The 26667-nt window shown below is 42.5% G+C and overlaps 1 protein-coding gene across 1 annotated transcript in view; it reads right to left on the bottom strand.

Moving 5' to 3' along the window:
• greb1l (GREB1 like retinoic acid receptor coactivator) overlaps positions 1–26667 on the bottom strand; it is a 139176-nt gene that overhangs the window by 35939 nt on the left and 76570 nt on the right. Inside the window, exons 15-23 of the mRNA XM_078216079.1 lie at positions 24134–24268; positions 20260–20457; positions 18443–18623; positions 15537–15729; positions 14270–14403; positions 11457–11796; positions 9214–9329; positions 7822–8066; positions 3560–4116 (exon numbers count right to left, since the gene is read on the bottom strand). Coding sequence (XP_078072205.1) covers positions 3560–4116; positions 7822–8066; positions 9214–9329; positions 11457–11796; positions 14270–14403; positions 15537–15729; positions 18443–18623; positions 20260–20457; positions 24134–24268 — 2099 coding nt within the window. The remainder of the gene's footprint in view (positions 1–3559; positions 4117–7821; positions 8067–9213; positions 9330–11456; positions 11797–14269; positions 14404–15536; positions 15730–18442; positions 18624–20259; positions 20458–24133; positions 24269–26667) is intronic.

Genomic DNA, 26667 nt, shown 5'->3' on the forward strand with positions numbered 1-26667 from the left:
TCCTTGGTCCTACACTGAATCCTGGAACACCTAGATAACAAAGACACCTATGTCAGACTGCTATTTATTGATCAAAATCATTATTCCTACAAAACTCATCTCCAAACTCTTTGGGCTGTGGCTCGGCTCCTCCTTCTGCGACTGGATCCTAGACTTAATAACCCACAGTCCACAATCAGTATGGATAGGCAACAGCACCTCCTCCACAATCATCCTCAACACTGGTGCCCCACAAAGCTGTGACCTCAGCCCCCTACTATACTCCTTATACACCTATGACTCTATGGCCAAATTCCCCTCCAACTCGATTTTCAAGTTTGCTGACGACAACACCGTAGCGAGTCGGATTTCAAACAATGATGAGACATAGTACAGGGAAGAGATAGAGAATCTGGTGAACTTGTGTGATGACAATAATCTCTCCCTCAATGTCAGCAAAATGAAGGAGATAGTCTTCGAGTTCAGCAAGCGTAGTAGAGGACATGCCCCTGTCGACATCAACGGGGCGAAATGGAAATGGTTGAGAGCTTCATGTTTCTAGGTGTCCAGATCACCAACAACCTGTCCTGGTCCCTCCATGCTGACATTGTAGTTAAGAAAGTCCACCAACGCCTCTACTTTCTCAGGACAATAAGGAAATTTGGCATGTCTGCTACGACTCTCATCAACTTTTACAGATGCACCATAGAAAGCATTCTTTCTGATTGTATCAGCTTGGTATGTCTCCTGCTCTGTACAAGACTGCAAAAAACTACAACGGGTTGTAAACGTAGTCCAGTCCAAACCGCAAACCAGCCTCCCATCCATTGACCCTGTCTATACTTCCCACTGCCTCGGAAAAGCAGCCAGCATAATCAAGGAACCCACACACCCCAGACATACTCTCTTCCTCCTTCGGGAAAAAGATACAAAGGTCTGAGGACACATACCAACCAACTCTTCCCTGCTGCCATCAGATTTTTGAATGGATTTATCTCCTATTAAGTTGATCTTTCTCTACACCCTAGCTATGACTGTAACACTACATTCTGCACTCTCTCCTTTCCTTCTCTATGTATGGTATGCTTCGTCTGTATGGCATGCAAGAAACAATACTTTTCACTGTATACTAATACGTGACAATAATAGTAAATCAAATCAATCAACTCTTGTCTTCCCCTTAGTGAAAATTCATAGTGCTTTGCATAAAAATATTTAGTAAGTAGTCTCACAACACCAGGTTAAAGTCTAATAGGTTTATTTGATAGCACGAGCTTTCAGAGCGCCGCTCCTTCATCAGGTGAGTTGAGTTGTAACCTGATGTTGTGAGACTACTTACTGTGCCTACCCCAGTCCAACGCCGGCAACATCACATCATAAAAATATAAATTGTCCCTGATTTTCAGGTTGACATTACATTCAATAAACTGAATTGGGGATGTTGCTGATAATTGCACCATTGGCAACCTCAGATACTGAATCAGTCCATGTCCATATGCAGCAAGAATTAGGCAACATTCAGGTTTGGGCTGATAAGTGGCAAGTAACATTCACAACACACAAGTACCAGGCAATAGCCACCTCCAACGAGAGAGAATCCAACCATCTTCCCTTGATATTCAATTGTATTACCGTCACTGAATTCCCCACTGTCAACATCCTGGGGGTAAACTGAATTAGACTAGTCATATAGATACTGTGCTACAAACGCAGATCAGAGTCTGGGAATTCTGCAGCAAGTAACTCAACTCCTGCCTCCCCAAAGCCTATCCACCATCTATGAGGCACAAGTCAGGAATGTGATGGAACGCTCTGCACTTGCCTGGATGAGTGCACATCCAACAACAGACAAAAAGCTTATTACCATCTAGGACAAAGCAGCCCACTTGGTTGATATTTCATCCACCACTTTCAACATTCGCTCCCCACATTACCATCACACTGTGGAGCACTGTGTACCATCTACAAGATGCACTGCAGCAACTCACCAAGGCTCCTTCAACAGCATCTTCCAAAACCCCAATCTCCCCACCTCGAAGGACAAGTGCAGGAGATGCTTGGGAATACCACCAACTGCAGGTTCGCCTCCAAGCACCACACCATCCTAATTTGGAACTATATCACCATTCCTTCACTGTCACTGGGTCAAGATCCTAGAAATCTCTGCCTAACAGCACTGTGGATATATCTGCACTATATGGACTGCAGTGGTTCAGGAAGGCAGCTCACCACCATCTTCTCAAAGACAATTAGTGATGGTCAATAAATGTTGGCCTAGCCAGTGACACCCACACCCCGTGAAAGAATAAATAAAAACCAAAATGAAGAATGTCCAAATCCTGTTGACAGAAAAAAGGAAATAAAACAACTGGGTTTCGTTAATAAAAATGAAGTGCTTTTATGATTTGATACAGAAATTATACCTGTACTATTGTCTTTTAAGACTTCTACAATTCAGTTGTTGTCTACATACTATACAAGGACCAATTGAAATGGATCCATACTTCTGTAATATGCATTGGCTGCAGAGAACTCACTTTGGCAAGGTATATAACAACCAAAAAATTATCCTGTGCATGGGAACAAACAAGTTTACAGCATAGGAGAAAGCCATTCATTCATCATACCTACCTATGCCAGCTACTGTTAAGAGCTGCCAAATTTAATCTACATCCATGCTCTCTCCCTCTGGTCCTACATTTTTCTCTGCTTTAAATGTTTATCTTTCTGTTAAAAGATGTAATACCATTACCAACTATATTTTCATTTTGGGAAAGCGGGGTGAGATGGAACTGGGCCCACTGCCTCTGGAGGCAGGCTGGGGGTTACCACAGAAGCAGGCCACTTTCAAGTTGGGCTGTTTAGAAGGCTTGCCTCAGTTCTCTGGGACCTTTTCCCACAGAGGGCTGTTATGGCCCTCTAGTCCTCACGCCTCACACCCCATCTATTCCCCATGCCATCTAAATGCCCACTCACCCAGTGTGCACTATAAAACCAATGAGCCATTGGTAGATCTTCAAATGTGTTTGAAATAACACTTACTCAGAAATCCGTTTTGAAAAAAGCTACTGCTCTTACACCCTATAAAAGTGTCAATCAAACATTATAGTTTCAGTATCAATGGTTTATCTCACTTCATACCTCTTAATTTTGTCCAACAAACATGCATTTAAGGAAACAGTTCAAAGAAAGAATAATTTATTCTAACCTCAAAAATACTAATTAAAGCAACGCTCCACTTCCTCTGCTGAATTAATCCATAATTAGTGAGTTTTGGAGCTCAGCCAAGCATTCATAACGAAGCCATCTGTGAACTGTATCAACAAAACAGAAGGCCAGACATCTGTTTCTTCAGATGGCTTTATGTAGTGATATTATTTACTACTATTTTTCAGCTGAGTGCTGCAATTTAAAGTGGGGCAATCACACAGCATATCAATATCATAACATTTCTCATTAGTAGAGGTATTTATGCTTGACCTTACTTGTGGAGTTGTCATATGTCACTACCCTACAGATAATATTATTCAGATAACTTATTTTAACTTTGTTAACGAGCAATTAAAACACTAAGAATTACCTGTGGTGGTCCTGTCAATAACAACCGCCGCTGATGGAAATTTCCAGAACTTCCTTCACTTTTATTGCTGAAGTCTGCATGGTGCTGCCTTGGAATTGTCCATTGTCTGTAATAGAGTGACTGTTCTTCACTGCTTAAGTCCTTGTGAAAGAGTGGTCTCAGTGAGCTTGTCCAAGCCATATCAGCATGGGGCAACAAATTGGCGGAGCATAAATGTTCATTTTTGGCAAAGCCAAGAAGACGATACACTGGTTTTGATAAAATTACCGTTCTTGGAAAAATGAGGTGTGGAGTCCTGAAGTCTTTATTGAGTCGCATAGATTGGCGAGAATTCCCAGAGGATGAGGATGATTTTGAGACTGTGCTGCTTGCAGTTTCCTTCCCTCCCGAGTCACATTCCTGTTTGCAGCCCTCACCACCTGCACTGGTTGAAGTGCGTGCTGAAGTGCCTTCATCACTCGAATTGTTTACAATATTCTGAAAGCTAAGGGATGAAACAGGCTTCTGTGATGCATCCAGAGCACTGGAGGAGCTCACTCCATTCTCTGCTATGGAACCTATTTGAAGGCAAACCAAATTTAATGTTAAAGACATTTCTGCAACTGCTGCTTCAAGTTTTGTGTGAATATAACCGAATATTTGGTATTCTTTGGGCAGTTGGGGCTCTTTTGCAAGTTCACATTGTATTTCTCCATACCTGCCTAGTTTTCTCAGTCACATTTCCCAATTAACTCTTCATCTTAATCTCGTTTTATAAGAAGACTTGTGTTTATATAATGTAGTCTGCAATTTAAAAAATGGATGCTTGACCAAATGAGAAGATTTCAGTGGCAGTGACTCAAACATTTGCTAGGAGGTATGTTTTAAGGAGGGGTCTTCAAGGTGGAGTGGGATTTGGAGAGGTTTAACGAGCACATTGTACCGGAATGCATGGCAGCAATCAGAGAGTTTGGATGAGTGCAATGGTTTGAACACAAGGATGAGAAATTTAAAGCTGTGATCTTTGGTGGTTGGGAGCCAAAGTAATTCAGCAAGAGCAGAGATGATGTGAGCTGCACTTGATGAGGGTGAAGAAGTCGGAATAGTTGAGTTTGGAGATCGCAAAGCACGACTGAGGCTTCCAGTGCCACATCCACGATGGTAGGGACAAAGGCTGGCAATGTTACGGGAGATGAAAGTGGATGGTCTTTGTGGTGGAGAACATATGGGGTCAGTAGCTTGAGTCACAATCAAATTGGATGGTGAAGTTGTGAACATTTTGGTTTAGCTGCAAACAGCAGCTGAGGAGAAGATGGTGACAAGGATGCCGAGTCCGTGATGAAGGACAAAGACAATAGATTTAGTCCTCTCAATATTTAACTGGAGGAATTTGTAGTTTAACCAGGATTGCTTTTTGGATATTTGGTCTGACAATGTAAAAGTTGAGGAGGAATTGGGGCAGATAGTGGAGAGTAGAACAGGATATTATCGAGATACATATGGAAGTTATCCCCATGTCTCCAGATAATGTCGCTAAGCAGCAACAGTGAAGAAGAGGAAGGAGCTGGAGGTACAGCTTGCAGGAAGGAAAGTAAGCCATTGCTGGAGATGTTCTGGCTATAATTAGATAGATAAGAGTGGAACTAACGTGAGGTTGAACCTCACTGAGCTGAGTTGTCGAAGGACAGAAAAATTTAATCATGTCAAAGGCTGCAGAGATTGAGAAGTACAAGAAAGGATCACACATCATAGTCAGTCACTTGTGATTTTGGCTCAGGCTATTTTGGTGCTGTGGCAGGAGCAGGCAGAACCTTGATTAGACATTTTCAATCAGGAAACCATGGGAAAGGTGAACACAGGTTTGGAAGACACCAACATTTCAAAGGACATTGGAGAGGAAAAGGGAATTAGTGATATAATGGTAGTTCTCAAGGTCAGAGGGTACAGAATTGCTAACTTCAGGAGGTGGTGATGTGAAAGAGACAGGGACAATTTCCGCGAAGGGGAAACCATTTAGAATGTCACCTGGCATGGAGATGATGTAAAGAAGTTGGGCAATCAGCAAGTTGATGGAAATGGAAACAAAGGAGCAGGAGGGGGGTTCCTGCCTTATAGGCAAGGTGAGTTTGGAGAAGTTATGAGGAGAGGGGGGAGAGAAATTAGGTGGACAGAGATTTGTAGGTTCAGGTTTTTTGCGGGGGAAGCATCAAGGAATGTTTAGCTTGGTGGGCAAGGAAACCAGAGGCCAGCTGAATAAATGACTGAGACCTCAGTGACAAAGATATCCAAGAGATCTTTGCGAGCTGGAGTTGAGGATGAAGGGGATAGGGGAGAGGAAAAAGTGATGGATGAAGATTCCTTCAATCCAAGCTTCCCAGTATTCCTTTTTTGTCTCCTTATGATATATTGGAAAGTTCTGTTTGTCAAATCATCAAGAAGCAAACATTTATTTTACTAGGCAAACTTAGAAGTAAACAGCTTGCATGTTAAATAACCTCAGATTCCTTCTCCTTTAGCTTCAATCTTCCTCTGTTATCCTCAACATATTCTTGTTCTTTATGATGCCTTGGAGTTTTCCTTCCTTTTTTTAACTCTTCCTCACTACTATAAGTTTTGCATATTCTCACTCTCTTTCGTTTTATTGCTACTGTATCTTGCATCTTCCGTCTTCTATTCCTGTCCTGTTCTTAGCCTTTGCTTCTCTGGTCATATAACTTTACCATCTTGATTTTAGTCTCTTTTCCATATTTTTCATCACTGTCATTGGATCATTTCCAGTTTTCCATCCCTCTTAACCACCTCTTTTGAGCATTCCTCAACAACCACTACAATAGCTTCAAGTATCTCCTGAGTCCTGTGTTTCTTTCCCAGATATTTCAAATTAAAGATTCACAGGGGAACAAGATGACTGGTAAGAACATTCAACCAAGAGAACTAAATGTTAAAAAACTTCATGAACACAAAATAGATTAAAATGTAGGACTGGATTAAACACAAAGCCACAATGGGTGGAATCCTTTCAAAGTATCAGGGGGTCTCACTTATAGAAACATAGAAACTAAACGCAGGAGTAGGTCACTCGGCCCTTCAAGTCTGCTCCACCATTCATTTTAATCATGGCTGATCATCAAATTCAATATCCTGATCCTGCCTTCCCCCCATATCCCTTTAACGCCAAAAGCTATAACTAATTTCTTCTTGAAATCACATAATGTTCTGGCCTCAACAACTTTCTGTGGTAGTGAATTCCACAGATTCACCACCCTCTGGGAGAAGAAATTTCTCCTCGCCTCACTCCTAAAAGGTTTACCCTTCCTTATTCTCAAACTAGTTCTGGACTCCCCCACCATCAGGAACATTCCTTCTGAATCTACCCTATCTAATCCTGTCAGAATTTTATAAGTTTCTATGAGATTCTCTCTCACTCTTCTAAACTCCAGTGAATATAATCCTAACCGACATAGTCTCTCTTCATATAACAGACCTGCAATCCCAGGAATCAGTCTGGTAAACCTTTGCTGTACTTCTTCTATAGCAAGGACATCCTTCCTCAGATAAGAACACCAAAACTGCACACAATGCTCCAGGTATGGCCTCACCAACACCCTATACAATTGCAGCAAAACATCCCGATTCCTATACTCAAATCCTCTCACTATAAAGGTCAACATACGATTTGCCTTTTTTACTTTCTTCTTTCTTTACCTTCTTTTGTCGGCTGAAGAATCAACAAGAGACCCGCACTGACACTTTTCAGGGAGGTCTGTCAAACCACAAGTCAATCAGGTAGTGGTGAAGTCAGCAGTGGGTCTTCTGCTGGAATCAGGATCCTGGGGGTGGAAGTCGCACCTCGTGAGATCTGCCGGCCCAATCAGAGGCTGGTGGGGGTGCGGCGGTTTCCGGGTTGGAGTCATGGGGAGATGGGTGCAAGGGGAATCAGCAGTAAGGACAGGGAGGGTTCTCCCTGCCCATCCACACCCCTCCCCCTGGCAGGTTCCCCACACGGTGGGGGAGCGACAGAATAATTGGCCATTTAATGCTGGTCTCTGGGTAGCTGAACTATTGACATTCCCGCTTCTGCTTCCTATAGCAGCAGGAAGACGTTGGATTTCCCTCCCGACTCCTTCTGTAGCCATTTTATCACCCCCTCCTGCCTTCCAACCCATCAGCAAGAGGTTGGTCAAATTCATACCATGGACCCTGAAAATCCATGGGAACACAATCCTAACTACTTGCCCAAACTGGAAGAATCCACATGCATACTAATTACTAAACATACTAACCTGAGGTTCCAGTGACTGCACTGCTGTTACTCTGTGGCCTCTCTAGATCAATCTGTAATTCATCTGATTCATTCTCACTGATAAGAACTTTTTCTTGCTCCTTTTCCGTTTGCTGCAGAACTGCCATGGTTTCTCTGACAGCACTCTTAGAAACATAGCCACAAGCCAGGCCTATCTCTTGCTCAAGGGTTGTCCGTGTGAGGTAGCTGGAGTCAATTAACCTAAGGTCACAGTACTTCATGGACCTTAATAAAAAATATCAAACAAAACAAAAATAAATCTTATATGTTCTGTATTGTTCTACGTCAGCAAATCAGATCCACAATACATGATATCAGTGCACGTGCGTTTGTGTGCGAATGTGAAAAAATAGGTTCTGGCTTAGCTACAATGTCCTCCACAGTAAAATAGTCTGCTGACAGTCACTGCAGTGACTGGTAAACTGTGTAAAGTATCTGAATGCTGTAAGCACCAGAAGATTTAAATCCGAACAACCTTCAAAAGAGGAAGAGGTATTAAGAGAGAATAAATTGGGGAAGAAAAACATTAGTCCAATGTTTCTGTCAATCTTCCATTAAAGAGAATGAAGGTAGTCTGTGAAAGCGTTAACCCAATATTGTATATTGAACTGAAAATGGCAATTCATATTTAGAGTTTGGATCACAAAGATAAATTATGAGGCTAGAATTCAGAATTCCTCAACCAAGTTATTTTTATTTTATTAATGTCACAAGTATGTTCAGATTATCCTAATGTAGAGCTCATGAAGTTTAAAGTTTATATATTAGTGTCACAAGTAGGCTTACATTAACACTGCAATGAAATTTCTGTGAAAATGCCCTAGTTGCCACACTCTGGCGCCTGTTCGGGTACACTGAGGGAAAATTTACCATGGCCAATGCATCTAACCAGTATGTCTTTCAGACTGTGGGAGGAAACCTGATAACCCGGAGGAAACCCACGCAGACAGGGGGAGGACATGCAGACTCTGCACAGACAGTGACCCAAGCCGGGAATTAAACCCAGGTCCCTGGCGCTGTGAAGCAGCAGCGTTAACCACTGTGCCACCATGCCACCCTAGATTGTTGTTTTACAATTTAGGAACATAGTACTTAGGAGCAGGAATTGGCCATTTGGCTCATTGAGTCTGCTCTACCATTCAATAAGATCATAGCTGGTCTGGTTATGTTCTCAATCCCACTTCCCTGTCTGTCCCTCCATAACCCTTGTTATTAAAAATCTGCCTACTGGAATTTATTGCAAGGTATCCTTTATTTTCTATGTAACGATACCAGAACACAGAATAAAATATTCTAAAACATTGCAGGTAGTAGACAAACATTAAAGTTTAGGATATGATAAAACCTTTGCTTTTTCTAAAATTAGTCTTACCTTGGAAATGATTCCCCAAGTGGGTCTTTACCAGTTAAGATGACAATACATGGCAGACCTTCCAGATCCTGATAAGTGTGCGGGACCCAATCCTCCTGCTCACATCCTCTCCATACCTACAAGTCAAAAGAACAGGAAATTCAGAAGAAACCTCTCAATTCAGAGAGTAACTAAAATGTGGAATTTGCAACCACAAAGAGTAGTTGAGGCGAAGACACAAGCTCATTAAAGGGAAAGCTAGTTAATCATATGAAGGAGAATGAAATAGAAGGCAATGTTAATGGGGTTAGATGAAGAATGGTGGGAGGAGTCTTATGTGAAGCATAAACCTGGCCTGAACCTGTTGGGTTGAATGGCCTATTGCCATGCTGTAAATACTATCATGTAAGACAGCTGGAAGGAATAATTAGCTTAATAAATTAAAATAAAAATGTTCTCACCTTTCCTGTTAGCTCCTTCTTTCAAAGCACCAAGTGGTGCAGCACTGAGCAATACTGACCATACACATTACTACTGTTTTCAATTTGCATCAAGGACTTGGGCTCAGGAACTCAATGCAAATTGATTAAGTATCAGGATGTTACAAAACTAGAAAGGCCAGCTGATTCTGAGGAGGTAGTTCAGGAAATACAAAGTTGGACAAAATGCATAAGTGAACAAAATAATAGCACATGAAATTTAATATGTAATGTTTTTGTTAAAGTTTTTAAAGTTTGTTTATTAGTGTCACAAGTAGGCTTACATTAACACTACAATGAAGTTACTGTGAAAATCCCCTAGTCGCCACACTCCGGCGCCTGTTTGGGTACACTGAGGGAGAATTTAGCACGGCCAATGCACCTAACCAGCACATCTTTCAGACTGTGGGAGGATACCGGAGCACCCGGAGGAAACCCACGCAGACACAGGGAGAACATGCAGACTCCACACAGACAGTAACCCAAGGCAGGAATCAAACCCAGGTCCCTGGCGCTGTGAGGCAGCAATGCTAACCACTATGCCACCCAAGTATAAAGTACTACATATTGATCCAAAGCATGAGCAACACAGACTTTCTTTGGATCTCTAGCTATTCCATGTCAAAATAACTCAAGGTGAAGTTGAACAATTCTATGGGTCCTAATTACTCTAGTACTGAACAAGCCCAACAACTGAAGAGCAGACAAAGAAAACAGAATGCTGAAATCTGCTGACAAAACATCAAGTTAGGGAGGAAGAAATGGAATAATGTTGTAATCAGATCATGTTGGAGTATTGGGCCTATTCTGGCCAGGAGTTGTGAGTGTCGAACAAGGAGATGCAGGTTCAATTAAAAAGGAAAGATTTAGAATACATGTCAAGAAGCACTCTTTCACTAAAGATTGATTAACTCAATGAATGGACTCCTAGATAGGCAGAGGAGAATCAAACTTTGGAATCATTTAAGAAACAATTGAATGTTACATTATCATTACTGCAATAAATGATAAGAATCTGATCTTCTTCCTTATTGTTCAACCTCTACCTTCAAAGAAGTATTGAGGAAAACCTTGAAGTGAAGATCAAAGCGCTGTGCTTCCTCTTGACAACGGTGCTAGTGTCAATGGGAGAATTCTTTAAAGTATTGCTTCTTTCTGCTGGGTCTCAGTATCAGGGACTCTTAAGTTATCAGGATAGCTTTGAGGAGTTGGGAATACTTTCATCAGAGAAGTGCAGGGAGCTTTGAATGAGATTTTTTAAATTATGAACGGATTCAGTTCTGTTTGGTTGGATAGGTTATTTATGATGGAGAAGGACAGGAGAACTGGGAGGTCTTTTCGCAAGTACATAGCAAAACATTAGGTTTCATGTTAGGAAGCATTTCTTATCACTGAGAGCAACTGCACTCTGGAACAAATCACTAAACACACATCAATGATTATCGATCCCTTGGAAATCTTCAAATGGCAACTGGAATAGTACCTGAGCCAGAAGATCAATGCAGGTTACAGAGGGCAAGTTGCAGGATTGCTGCATATTACAAGGTTTACAAGTTACATATTTGATTGCCATAAGGGATGATGGAAGGCCCAAGTTGAAAGTGTGCTCATCTCCTTATTGAGGTTCAATGCATTAAGTATAATCTGAGATAGGACAGTTTGTGTACAGTTTGCAGAAGGAATGTTGCTTCCACATTCCATGCTTGCATATATAATTACATTTCTCCAGTACTAGAAAGTTTGCTATTTTTCCTCCTTCAGAACGTCTTTTAAAAACGTTCCTACCTTCATTCGTGTAACAAAGTGCTTGGTGACACTAAGTTCCATGGCAGGGTTGCCCAGAAGTACTTCAAATCGATACTGCAGACCAAGCTTATCTCGGACGTCCTGAAGACGTTCCTTGGCAAGCATTGCTAGCTGCACTGATGGTACTCGTATCAAAAGCATATGTCCACGACCAATCTCATCTTTCCCAGGACAGCAAATCAAATCATCCATAATACTCAGCGTCTCGGGAGTGGTGTGTTCTCTCAGCAAATTCATTGATGTTACAGCCATCATAGCTTCAGCATACTGCTGAATTAACAGGTAGCATCGGATCACCATGCTGTGTAATCTGGGATATCTGAAAAAGAGGAACTCCCATTACTGTAATTCAACATCCTTAAGATTAGTCTAATTTAGTCTAATCTGAGGGGAGGCGATGGTCTAGTGGCATTATTGATAGACTATTAATTCAGAAACTTAGCTAATGTTCTGGGGACCCGGGTTCGAATCTCACCATGGCAGATGGTGGAATTTTAATTCAATAAAAAAATCTGGATTTAAGAATCTACTGATGACCATGAAACCATTGTCGAGAAAAGCCCATCTGGTTCACTAATGTCCTTTAGGGAAGGAAATCTGCTGTCTTTACCTAGTCTGGCCTACATGTGACCAGAACCACAGTAATGTGGTTGACTCTCAAATGCCCTCTGAACCAGCGCAACGAGGGATGGGCAATAAATGCTGGCCAGCCAGTGATGCCCGTAACCCACGAATGAATTTTTTAAAAATTACACTCAAGCAGGGACTCCTTTTGATTATCTATAAAAATCCACAATGAGCTAAGACAAATTTGCAAAACCTTATTTGAACGTGACAATAGTTATTTCATTTGGCTCTCAGGAAAAAGTACATGTTGGAATTGGGCTTTTTAGGATTTCAATTTAGAAATTCCAGTGTATATGCTAGATTACATTGTTCTGCAATATTGCGTTGTTGTAGGGCAATTGGAAAGTATGGCACTAGATTTTTAAAAAGGCAAATTTTGTGTTCTTGCACTGCAGCCAGACAGCCTAGACTACAGCAACACACTTCGGAAACGCAAGCATACAAAGCATCATATTGTGATGACTGTTTACATTTATAGTTAGAAATTAATGTACGGAATACCCAACCTTTTCAGTGAACGAGCTTCCTGCCAGTGTAAGAAAATTATTCTCAAGCGGTTAAGTATGCAGCTATACTGGAGTTAGTTTTGGTAGGTATAATTGTAAAAATATGAAAAATTATTGCATTTTTCTCACTTTATTGTTATCAATTAATGTCTCATTTTCAACGCACTCCATTTTTCTCCCTTCTCTGTAGCTACAGGAAGATAAGAATCCTTTTCATTAGCACCACTATGGCCTCAACCTCAGTCGATGTGTCAAAGGACTTTTCTTATATATAAGTTTCAAGAGGCAGTACCTCTCAACATGCACTGATGCCGATCCCCAGCCCGGATAAATGGAGAGGAGGGCTAGAAGGACATCCCTGTCAAACCACCCACCAAATCCAAATAACGGTTCATATGAATAACATTGACACCCATGTTAAGGCCTAGCCTGCAGGTGATGAGTAGGGATCCTGCTTGAACCCTGTGAAAAATGGGCAAGGGTCACCATGCAATGGACAAGGATGGCTGAAGAAGAAAGATCGAAGGGGAGGTGTAAGAATGACCATTCTGAAAAGAACAAGTCTCATTCACAGTGAGAAGCAGTTAAGTGGCTGCCCTGATGGTGAGAAACCATTGGTGTCCAGGAAACAAAGTGGAAGGGCAACAAAGCAAGAGAAATTGGTAGTGGATATAAATATTATATTCCACACAGGATGGGAGAAGAAATGGTGCTTGATTAGTATTAAGCAAGTAAATAAAGGACAGGGGTGGAATCTTACCAAAAAAATGCCAAAATCTCAGGATTCCCTCCATAGAAACAGGCAGGTTTTTTTTCCAGATCTTTTGAGACTTTGTCAAAAAAAAGCAGTGGGTACGTGTTTCACACTGTCATTTTGAGGGGCAGGGCCCAAACATGCCAGTAAAGCCGGCTAGGCTGAGATTGGGGTGCCCGCATCAGACCAAAAAATATCCCCCTCAATCAATATCCACCCACAATCACCTCCCGCCGCAACATGATCACTGACGGCAGCTTCCCCCCCCCCCAGCAACAGTAATCGCCAGCATCTCCCTCTCCCCTCCAAAAGTAATCATCGGCATCTCCCTCCGTCCGCCCCCCACCCCCCCCAACAGTAATCGCCAGCATCTCCCTCTCCCCTCCAAAAGTAATCATCGGCATCTCCCTCCGTCCGCGCCCCCCCGCCCCCAACAGTAATTGCCAGCATCTCCATCCCCCACCCCCTTCGCTCACCAACAGTAATCACCACATCTCCTTTTTCTATCCCCCTCCCACCAACAGTCATCACCGACATTTCCTCCCCCCTTCACTGAACGCTCCACCCCCCCCATCATAAAACTCCCAGTAGGGTCCGCCATGGCACAGGTTGGCACTGTCAGGTTGCTTAATGTAAATGGGAGATGGTTACTGTTTGATTCCTGCCCCACTGAACATACAATCTGAGATAGGCCAACTGGAGACTGTGGTATCCTTTTGTTGAATCTTGGATGGGACGCAATAACCACTGGTAACCAGCACAAGTGGGGACCAGTTGGGAAAGCAATAGTGTGGACCAGCCTATACATCCACTTTCTTAACAACGGAGGTAACAAGTTCAGGCAGACCTGAAGACAGAGAATAATTTATAATAAATTAAGATAACCTTAAAAAAATACTGTTTACCTTTCCATCAAAGTATTCACCATTCTTTCAAAAGCCTCATCACATCTCAGGATAGGGCTAGTGATTCCCCACTGTAAGGATTTACTGTAATCAGACAAACCAAAATATACCATCTCCTCATTGCTGATCTCCTCCTGAGCGAAAAGTAAGGATGAAATACAATAGAATTAGAGACAGGAATTAGAGTAATTTAACATTACTCAATCTGCCAGATTTTCCTAACCGTTTGCTACAGGCCTCACAATCCAAATGGGAAGTATTAGCACTGGAAAATTGATAAATTAAATGTCCAGGCCTCAAAGTGTAGAAGCCACTCTTAAAAATTCTTACACAAAGTGCAAAGATTGAATTGATTGTCTGAAAACTCAGTGGCTCACAAGTAACATGCAAATTTGGTAACACTGAATTAATGGCACAGTTTTGACATTTTTAACAAGCTCAAAGGTAAGAATACTATCCACTGTGCCACAACACTCACTTCATAGAATAATAGTGGACTAATTGACATTTTCCTGAGTTGCAGTCAGCAGGTTATGGCAGAATTACCTCTCTTCCACATGTATAATTTATCATTAAATAATATTTCAGGTGATTAGCATGAATTTGGACACAGACCTTTTTTTTAGTTTATTTATGTCACAAGTAGGCTTACGTTAACACTGCAATGAAGTTACTGTGAAAATCGCCTAGTCGCCACACTCCGGCGCCTGTTCGGGTACACAGAGGGAGAAGTTAGCATGGCCGATGCATCTAACTTCAAGATTACTAAGTTGACATTAAGGGACAGAATTTCTGGTAAGTTCTCCTGCTTTTCCATTGTAACTTCAGTAGGAATCCCCACAGAAATTACACAAATGGCTATTTTATACCATTTCAAAAATGCTATATCAACCTTCACCTAATTTACAATGAGATTGGGAGAGCCCCTGTAGAATTCCATATGAAAATAGCTTACTTTGAAAAACATCAATGTTCTCGCTGACTGTCATTTGTTAAAATGAAAATCACTCTTTCTATTTCAAAAATTGGGCCTACTTCGATGTATGTTACTCCTGAATGTAAACACAGCCCCAAATCTAAACATGAACTTGGAATCTCAACCCCTCATGTTGATAGTAGATTTCACTTGGACCATTTCCCCGATGTTATGAGTTGTACATTAGGATAATCTGAACATACTTATACAGTAAGCTAACACTTTAAATACAGTCAATGTATAACATACAGCAAAAGACAGTTAGAGAAGAATTATGTCATGTGAACTTACAGGAGTGTTGGGCTGTATCCAGTGCACTTCGTTGTAGGAGCTGACACGGGACTGTTGTGTCTGGAGGGTAAAGGGAAAGGAGCTAACCTGCAACATAAGTAAGTTGCAGGCCTCAAGTGCCTCACGCGAATTAATAAATCTATCCGACAGACCTTGGCTGGATTCCCCATGTGCTGCAGAGCCTGAAACAAGACTAAGGGAACATAGACACATGAATAGGATGGGAATAGAGGGATATAGTCCCTGGAAGAGTAGGGGGTTTTACTTCAGTCAGGCAGCATGGTTAGCGCAGGCTTAGAGGGCCTGTTCCTGTGCTGTAATTTTCTTTGTTGATTCAATCAAGATTGCCTAGAAGGGTCTCATTTATGATTAGATAGGAAGAGGAAAGGAAAGAATTGCATTCAAATAGCACATTTCACAACTTCAGAGCATCCCAAAGCGTATCATAGCCATTGGAGTATTTTGAAGTGTTGTACTATAGACAAGCATGATGGTCAATTTGAGTATAGCAAGGTTCCACAAATGAGAATTAAATAAATAACCAAATAGTCTGTCTCAAGTGATGTTGGCTGATGGATAAATTTACACAATTTTCCAGCTCTTCTGTTTTAATTCTGGCACATAATCGGAAGGATCTTTGCACACACAGCCTTGCAGGAGTGGTGGTTGTTGCTGGGACGGTGCCTAGCAGAAAAAATGAAATGGAAGCCAGCTATTCTCCCAATCAGGTAAGTGGGGTCTGGGGGAGGGGATGCTGAAGTCAGTAAGCCAGCCCCCCGAGAGGGCAAGGGGACCACTGTTTCGATTGTCATTGCCTTCAGGGGACTCTATGTGGGTCGCAGTGCCTGATTAAGAGGGTTCCCAAGCCCACAGGGAAGCTGCTAGGTGGTCTCCCCATGCAGTGGAGATCATCTGTTACTGGTAAAATGTCAGCAGTGGTGAGAAGAAACCTTTTGTAGAGCACTTCAGTGGCTCAATTGGCCCCTGGTTGGGTACCTTCTCCAGGGATGGTAAAATGCCATGGTAGTGAGAAAGTGATGGGCAACCACACCATACCCACTCACCCAGCCCCTCCTTCTCTCCATACTTTATGGACTCCCCCACCTCCCAGCCACACTCAAGAGGACTGACAAAATCCACCCTGATGAATGGCCATTTGGGCAGCATATTGAATGGCTATTCACATGGAACCATATTCCAGGATAAGTGTGTGTTCACAAAATAATGGGGACAGAGAAAAAACTTTTCACATAGTTGGTAACAGTCCTTTAGCTTAAGGTGGTAAATGAATAGAAGACAGAGGCGCGATCTTACCAAAAGAATTCTAAGTGCCAAATGAGCATGAAAACAGGAGAGAACCGTGCCCATCTTTTCAGTGAGCTTTCAGACATGATCTCATGCCACTTACCGCAAAAAATGAGGCAAACTGTGATTCATGCCAGCAGGGGGAGTGGATGGAGTACAAGCGTACATAGGACACTGAAGATCTGTCACTCCCCCATCCCCCAGGATAAGGCTCCGACACTCCTACTCACCTCCCTGGCCAATCACCCCACGCCACCCCCGACTGATCACAGCCCCAATTACCCCCCCCCCCACCCCCGGCGGATCCCCGATTGCAGAGTGCTCAGCTCACCACCCCGCCCCCCCCCCCGGAAACTTGGCAATTGAAGGGAGAGTAGGATAGTTTGAGGGGAGAATGTAAATGCCTTTACAGCACTGCCTGTTGGGCAGGAGGAGTAAGAATGCTCCCCCAAGCCCAGCCCCCTAACTTCTCCCACTCATTCAAGGACCCTGTTCAGAAAACAAACTTAGAAAGATCCTGGAGTCAGAAATTGAAATCACCGCACACAAACCAAACCCCCCCCCCCCGCAAATTCTGAGGTTTAGCAGCAGACCCACCTACTCTTGTTGCTTACTCTGGGGTGCTACCCACCTGACCCAAAGCCAAGCCTGGAGAACTGAGAACTGTCAAGGAGGAAAACAGCGCTGCATGTATGTTTCCTGTCTAAAATGCTGTGTGCCTTTCTGCATAACCTTTTTAATGCCTGGGTCTAGGCTCTTCAGATGTCAGCCATAAATCCTACAATCCTTTGACAAATATCTATAAATCCTACTCATTTGATTGAAATAAATTGCATTGCCATATTGCCCATCACCGGACGTGAAATATTGGGGTGAATGTTCTATCATTAGATATTTCCTTGCATATTTTTAATATAAAGAGATTTCCAAAAATTCAACTTAAATTTGGTATTTTAACTGTATAGAAATAATAAAAGGTCACATAACATCCAATATCAAATATGATGTGTAATTTGGGTAAAAAAGATAATCATGTAAGTCTAATTTTCCTTCACACCAACTTAATGGATATAAATATTTTATGATTGTTAAAATATGTATTCATCAGCAGAAATGGCCATTTAATAGATGCTCCTCTTGGTACAACTGCCTGGATTAATGCAGGTAATTTCCTAATTTATATGTGGAATTCCAGTTTAGATGGTGAAAGTTCATGTGGCCACCCTAAGGAACAAATTCTTAAAGCCAAGACAAACAATGGGTGGTTCAACAGAACACAAGGGCGCTAAGGGAACTAGGATCAAACCATAGCCTCGTTCACAGTCAGGTTTCATTGAGATGCTAGTTTATCAATCTTAGGCTAGCTGCTCAGCATGAAATGGTGGGGAGCATATCATCATGGAAAAAGTTAAGTGAGAAATGGTTTTATATAAATAAAATCAATCAAACAGCAGGATCCACACTTCATCAAAGCCAAGCACAGGTCTCAGGCCGATATTAACAGACGCCACAAAGATGTCCAAACGACATGAAACATGTTCCTGGGAATTACGAAGAGGAAAAAATGAAAATAAAGTTGCAGAAATGAAACATAAACTCACCTGGTAAGATCAATGTGAGAGTTTTCATGGATAAGAACAAACAGTGTGTATGGATTCTGCTTGACTTTTTTCATGAAAGCTTCAAACTTGTTCTGAATGTCATGGTCTAACCGGATAATATATTTCTCAGCCTTTTGATAGGCTACAGCATTTTCCTCAAGACCCAAGTCTACGAGAACTCCTGTGTAAAAACAAAGATGTATTATGCAATAAATCAGAAATATTGATTTGTTGTTGGTTCTGTGTTTGTTCTGTGTCAAGAGTAGATTTATTGGACTGAACCTTTCTGATATAGAACGCAGTAAATCTTCACTCAAACTGATGGTTGCATGCCTGAAAATCACCAATTTTAAGTGAAATATATTTAAGTGAAGCATGGTTTCCCATAGGAATCACCATTAAAGCCAGACTTAAGCCAGTGTATAAATTGAAACACTATACCATACATGTGCAGTGCTGTGAACCTCTAGCTAAAATAACTTGCAAAATAAAATAAACAATTGAATATAAAAGAGATACTGTATAAATTTAAAATTGCTGCCTTGCCTGCAGGCTGCTTCCTTGCAGGTATTGCTTTAAAAAGTTTAGTTTATCACAGGTTCCTCGAACACAGGTACTATACAATAGAGAGCAGTGTCTGTACAGCAAAGAATTCTTTTAAAAACAGGTCCACAGCAGTTCCTCATGCTGTACAAACAGCAGAGAAATTGAAAAACAAAGTTTACAGGGGCTGGGGGGAAAAAAATGATAGTAAGTTGCACTGAATCAAAGAACTTGTGATTATTTGATGGGCTGAATGGCCTAATTCTGGTCCTATATCTTATCATTCTTCTTATCCTTTCAGTTTACAACACTCCTATTGAGATATCAAAGCGTCAACAATTATATCTGGAACTTGGTGTGCCAGAGGATAGATTTGATTTTTAAATTTTTTATATGTATTTTTACATACGATTAGTATATATATTTGAGTAATAGATTTGTTCCCTCATACTGCTGGATTCCCAATCCCAGTACCAAAATTAAAAGGGAAATTCCGGTAGGAAATTTCCATTGTGTTGATTTGGTGTGATTGTGTATAGGCAGTGAGAAATAGTACTGGAGGCAGCCTGGAAGCCAGGTCATCCATCCTAGGCCTTGAATGACTGTCTGTGTGGAGTTTGCACATTCTCCCCGTGTCTGTGTGATTTTCCTCCAGGTGCTCTGGTTTCCTCCCACAGTCCAAAGATGTGCGGGTTAGGTGGATTGGCCATGCTAAATTGACCCTTAGTGTCAGGCGTACTAGCTCGGGTAAAGCTATGGGGATAGGGCCTGGGTGGGATTGTGTTTGGTGCAGACTCGATGGGCCAAATGGCCTACTTCTGCACTGTAGGATTCTATGATAGCCCCCTTGGACACATGTGCCGAGCGTTGGCAATGAGGGATCAAAGTGGAGGGCGAGGCGCGTAAGAGTAGGATGCATACCCTGATATTGCAGTACAAACCTCAAAGATTAATAATAAAGGAAATTTAGGAGATGAAGTACACAGTGAGAAATGCATTGTGAGAATAATGTAGTGTTCGCCCACTTAAAAATCACGCCAACTTCCTGATTAAAATTAGCTACACCCCTCGTTTCTTCAGATCCCTTATGAAATTAAAGTTAAACCAGTTAGTTCCTTATCTATAAATAATCAGACAACGTCAATAAGTATATTAACTTATAACTGCTGGGGAATCGGGTAAAATAGAGCCTGTTGAAAAATGTTACATCCGGAAGGGAACATATTCCTTTGTTCACTATAAAAATTAACTTTGCAGCAGTTTTAACAGCCTACCTGAATGTCGGACACATTGCAAAGTCTGCTGGAAAAGAACCTCCGAAGAAGGTACTAAAATAATGAAGTCAACCTTTCCGAAACGCCCCAAGTCTAGGTTTTGCATCCCCGAGTCCGCTATGGCACAAACTTGAGATAACAGCTTTCGGGCAATACTAAGCTGAGGTGGATGAATCTGGAACACTTCAGTAACTGAATCTGTGGAAGAGAAAGAAAGCACATCCCACTCTTAAAATTCCACCAATAGTTTGCAGTTACATTATTGAACTAATCATTCTTGCGTTTCCATATTTAGTAACAAAATGCTGCTGCATCTTTTTAAAGCCCCCCCCCCCCCCCCCCCCCACCCCCCGCAACAAAGTTATTTTTTCAATAATACTCAGAAATTTATTGAATCTTCAGGGGCGATTTTCCAGCCCCGTTCTCGGTGGACACAAATCCTGTCTGCGGCCAGAAACTCTCGCAAAATGAGATTTGCATCGGGAAGATCCAAGCGAGAGCGTGAACCTGTTAACAATGGATCAACATACACCTAAATATTCAAAAACGTCCAGCCTCACCGTATGTTCCCCCTGTCTGAGTGATGTCATGCCGGTGGAAATCACTACTGGTTCCCAAAAACAGAGACCAGTTGTGAGGACCACACCAAAGGCGTGGAGGCCACTGTGCCCCTGGTGGTCAGGGATATGACAGGGCAATGCTAATCTGGCATTACTGGGGTAGAGCCTAAAGGCAACCCCATAGCAGGAGTTCACTTCACATGGTTGGGGGGGGGGGGGGGGGGGGGCACACCAATGCCCGCAATTGGGGGTGAGGATGGATGCATGAAAGACCCGATGCCCGCGAATGGAGGGAGGGGGTGGGGGGGAACCGTCGCCCGGAAGTTCTGATACTGGCGAATTGATGGGGGGGAAAGTGAAGATCCGATGGTGGCGAATGGGGGTCTTTAACGTTAATTGGAGTGTTCGGGGCACCCAACTTTGCCAGCGTCTTGAGGCCTCACCCCTCACGATGAAGGTGCAAAAACATGCTGCCCTGCTTTACAATGGCAATGTGTTATAAGACCTGGAGAGAAAAACCTGCCTGTATCACAGGGCAAAAAACCCGCCACTCTTCATTCATAACCAGAGCTGGCCATTTTTTGGAAAAATTCTGCCCTTCATTTTTAAAGTGGAAAACTTTTATGCAAGAAAAGGAGCAATTCATATTTTAGGCCCTCATTCAATTGAATGATTTGAGGGTTGTGAAAGATTCAAAAAGGATACAGAGCTGATCACATGATTTGATGGTGTTATCATTCGGGTGTGTGTTTAGGCTGCTGTTTTACTTTCAGTTTTGTATTCTGTACAGAGAAAAGGAACAGCTCTTCAATAAAACCTGTTGTGTGATTATTTGAATATACGTGTGCAAACCAAGTCTTTTATTTCTGTTAAAACCCACAATCCCTAGCGTAGTCAGGACACTACAGAAAGAAAATTGGCGGAGAGTCAGGATTTCGGTTCATCGTGAACATCGAGAAAAGTTCCTACGGTAGAAAAAAAATTGTGGGTTCTCACTTCACACATTGGAAGCTGGGGAAAGCAACACAGGATTAAAGATAAAGTGCCAGCGAAGGAAGACTCAAGTAAGAAAAACCTCTGTTTTTTAAAAGAGGGAGTTTTCCGATCGGAGAAGGGTGAGATTTCAGGCAGTATTTGACATACTTTGAAAGAGAGAATGCTTTGCTGTGTGGTCGGGGCTGTTTGAAGGCAGAAAATGCATAAACATTGAAATTAAAATGACATTTTCTTTTGTATTTCAAAGCCTGCCACTGAAAGAATGTGAGGAGCTAGTGAGTTGCTCATTTGGGACTGGGGTCTATGTGGTTCCTGACTCCTCAAAGTTGCGGTAGGGACTCTACTCCTCAAAAATTACAGGAGGTTTAAATTGCCCACTGCTACCATGGAGTTGTCAAGGGCTGAAAGCTGCTATGGGCGGGCTATTGGCAGAAATGTGAATGGGGGCGGGAATCCAGAATCGGGTCCCGCTGCCATTTTTAAAGGGCTCCAGATGTGGCCCAACTCGGTGAAATCATGGGGCATAACTTTTTTTAAAGTTTATTTATTAGTGTCACAAGTAGGCTTACTTTAACACTGCAATGAAGTTACTGTGAAAACCCTCTAGTTGCCACACTCCGGTGCTTGTTCAGGTACACTGAGGGTGAATTTAGCATGGCCAATGCACCTAACCAGCACATCTTTCGTACTGTGGGAGCAGTGCTAAGCACTGTGCCATCGTGCCACCCCAAGAGTTATTGGAACTCTCCATCCAAGAGTGCTGTGGGATTCAGCATCCAAAACTGAGATCAATAGTGCCTGAATTTTCAGGATGATGAGCGATCGGTCCCCATCATCCTGTGAATGGGAATACAGAATCGGGTCCAGCTGCCATTTTTAAGGGACTCCAGATGCGGCCCAACACGATGATATCCTGGGGCATAATTTTTTTAAAGTTTATTTATTAGTGTCACAAGTAAGTTTACATTAACACTGCAATGAAGTTACTGTGAAAACCCCCTAGTCACCACACTCCGGCGCCTGTTCGGGCACACCGAGGGAGAATTTAGCATGGCCAATGCACCTGACCAGCACATCTTTCGGACTGTGGGAGGAAACCGGAGCAGCCGGAGGAAACCCACACAGAGAATGTGAAAACTCCACACAGACAGTGACCCAAGCCGGGAATCGAACCCGGGTCCTTGGCGCTGTGAGGCAGCAGTGCCAAGCACTATGCCACCGTGCCGCCCCAAGAGTTATTGGAATTCTCCACCCAAGGATGCTGTCGGACTCAGTGAGTATATCCAAAACTCAGATCAATAGTGCCTGAATTTTCAGGATGATGATTGATCGGTCCCCATCATCCTGAGAGTTGGCAGGGGTTGCATTTCCACTAACTCTGACAGGCCCCCTGCAATTTCACACTCAATTGAGCATTGATTGGCAGCAGGCAGATTTTCCACCTGCCCTTGGATGGAAGTCAGATTGTCCAACAGCTCTCCAGACCTCCCAGGTATAGCACTACAGTGGCCAGAAGAGGTACTGCAGCACCATGCCTGAACCTGTGTCCGGGGATCACACTTCAGAGAAGTAACAGGGTTCCCGGGCGCGGTGGGGTAGGGGATCCCTAGGGAATTGGGAGGGGGGGGGGGTATTCTCAGTATCGGGAATAGGGTGGGCCGTAACTCCGAGGTCCCTAAAGGTGCCTTCTCCAAATCAGAAGGCACCTTCAGATTGAGTACCCCCATCCTCCCACCTAAAAATGAGAAAGTTCACTTTTCTATTTGACACCCTGATCCAACTGGCACCTGCCACCCTAAAAATTGAGACTGGGCAGGAAAAGACCCTTAAGTGACCATTAAGTGTTGCTCTTACGTATAATTTTAAAGTGGGAGTAAGAATAATTGGTTTTCATGTCAACAGTTGCAACACCAAAAGATTACTTGGTCGGACAACTCGATAATACCAAAGTCACCTCAATTTTTTTTACTTGTTTTGTGCAGCCTGTTCATTTGAATACACTGCACCTTGAAATCATTTTGAGGAGCTGCCCTGCACAATATCTTAAAGGGATCAAATTTGTGAGCATTCTGTACAATACCTTTTGGGTTGCTGCAGGGCTGCCCTTTGACAATGGATGACACCAAACTGGTTCTTCTGAATTTCATGCAGATTAGTTATAAATAGGTACGAAATTACCAACTCACAGGATTAATGACACCCAATAAACATTAACCAATACAAGAGCATGAACACAAGCCTAGGACCTTTAGTCTAACACTTAGTAATGGTGACCCTTGCAGCAGAGTTAACACTGACCATATATTCTGACGTCTTACCAAAACAGCGCATGGATGTCATTGCCGCAGCTTCATCTGATGGAATGTAGTCAGAAACATTTCCGTTGAATGGAACAGCAACAGTATTACTTCGACTCTGCTGAAATTTATCCAGGAACTTGTCTAAGTTATCCCCTGTGGAAGATAAATTCAGGTTGCCCAGAAGTATAAAAGAACAGTTTTACAATAATTCAAAATAAAAATCTCTACAAACATAAACCATAAAATATTCAAAGCTTCAAAATATACCTGATACACAGTAAAAATCTAGTCAACATTTTAAACAAAAATGAATGAATATAGATTTCCTGGTTAAATGTCTTTGTTTCTTTGTATCTGGTCTTTATATCATTTCTTTCCAGAACAGATAAAAGCCTATTTTTTCATTTAGGGTCCTACTGTGCCATTAAAACTATATTATCTCTCCCTATCCCTTCTGCCTAAACCAAGACTTTACATTTCTCTATATTAAATTCCATCAGCACTTCTGCTAGCCTGCTCTGTTGCAGTTGATCAGTATCATCCTCACTGTGCCTTTTTGAGGGACTAGCCTTTTGTAAACTGTTCAATAAACTTAAATATTTATTGGTATTTCCACAGTGACTGTAGGACTGAACTTTCACTCAGCCCTTACAATGGTGCAACTTTGGTGTACAGAATTTCTGCATGCCTTTCACTTGCACCCTGACTCTCAGGGTCAGGTTTATTTTAATAATCTTGATGGACTCTTGTATCAGAAAGATGGGGAAAATACAGAGTAAGAATACTTAATTGGAGAAGAGCAGTCTTCTACGGGATGCAAATTGTTCTGGGCCAGATAACTTGGAAAGAAAGATTGACAGGCAAACTTTAAATGAATAATGCACTGTCTCTAAAGAAGAGATAGTTGAGGTACAGCCAAGATAGATTCCTATAATGAGGAAAGGTAGGGCAAACAAAACCAGAGACCACTGGGTGATAAAAGAGATGGGATAGTAAGATGAAACAGAAAAATGATACTAAATGAATACACGGCGTCTCTTTTTAATCAAAAAAAGAAAATGCTGCCCAAGTCATGGTGAAAATTGCGGGAATTAGACACTTGCACGGGGATGGCACAGTGGTTAGCGCTGCTGCCTCACAGCGCCAGGGACCCGGGTGCAATTCCAGCCTCGGGTGACTGCATGGAGTTTGCACGTTCTCCCCGTGTCTGTGTGGGTTTCCTCCGGGTGCTCTGGTTTCCTCCCACAGACGATTGGCCATGGTAAATTGCCCCTAGTGTCAGGAGGATTAGCAGGGTAAATATGTGGGATTACGGGAACAGGGCCTGGGTGGGATTGTGATCGGTGCAGACTTGATGGGCCGAATGGCCTCCTTCTGCACTGTAGGGATTCTATGAAAACCTCCGACTTCATCTGCGCCTGGGTTTCTCCAGAGCCGCAGCAGTGAATGGAGTTTTGGCTGAGTGCCAAATTCTCCATTCTTGCTGGCAGGGGGCAGGAACAGACGAGATCGGAGAAGGCTGCCCTTGATTGGTTTAAGATTAATAAGGAGCATGTCTTTTATAGGTTGTACTTAAATTTGATAAAGCATGAGAACGGGATGAGATACACTTAAGCCCACTGAGGGAAGTACGGGTGGAAATTGCGGAGGTACTAGCCATAATTTTTCAATTCTCTTTAAATAAAGGGGTGAAGTCAGAGAATTGAAGATTTGTAAAAGTTACATCCTTGTTCAAAAGAGGATGTAAAGATAAGCCCAGCAATGACAGGCCCGTCAATTTAACCCCGATGGGGAGGGGGAAGTTTTTTAAAATGATGATTTGGGACTAAATCAACAGTCATGTGGGCAAATGTGGGTTAATTAAGGAAAGCCACCATGGAATTAAGGGCAAATCATGTTTAACTAACTTGCTTGAGTTTTTTGATGAGGTAACAGAGAGGGTTAATGAGGGTAATACCATTGATGAAGTTAGTGCATATGACTTCCAGAAGACATTTGATCAAGTGCCGCAAAACAGACTGTGTGAAAGGTGAGAGTTCATGAACTAAAAGGGACAGCAGCAACATGGATATTAAAGTAGTTGAGTGACAGGAAACAGAGTAATGGCAAATGGTTGTTTTTCAGACTCAAGGAACAAAGAAAATTACAGCACAGGAACAGGCCCTTCGGCCCTCCAAGCCTGCACCGACCATGCTGTCTGACTGAACTAAAACCCCCTACCCTTCCGGGGACCATATCCCTCTATTCCCATCCTATTCATGTATTTGTCCAGATGCCCCTTAAAAGTCACTGTCACATCTGTTTCCACTACCTCTCCCGGCAGTGAGTTCCAGGTAACCACCACCCTCTGTATAAAAAAACTTGCCTAGTATATCTCCTTTAAACCTTGCCCTTCGCACCTTAAACCTATGCCTCCTAGCAATTGACTCTTCCATCCTGGGAAAAAGCTTCTGACTATCCACTCTGTCCATGTCCCTCATAATCTTGTAGACTTCTATCAGGTCGCCTCTCAACCCCCGTCGTTCCCGTGAGAACAAACCAAGTTTCTCCAA

This window comes from Mustelus asterias, chromosome 7, assembly GCF_964213995.1.
Source record: "Mustelus asterias chromosome 7, sMusAst1.hap1.1, whole genome shotgun sequence".
Lineage (NCBI taxonomy): Eukaryota > Metazoa > Chordata > Chondrichthyes > Carcharhiniformes > Triakidae > Mustelus > Mustelus asterias.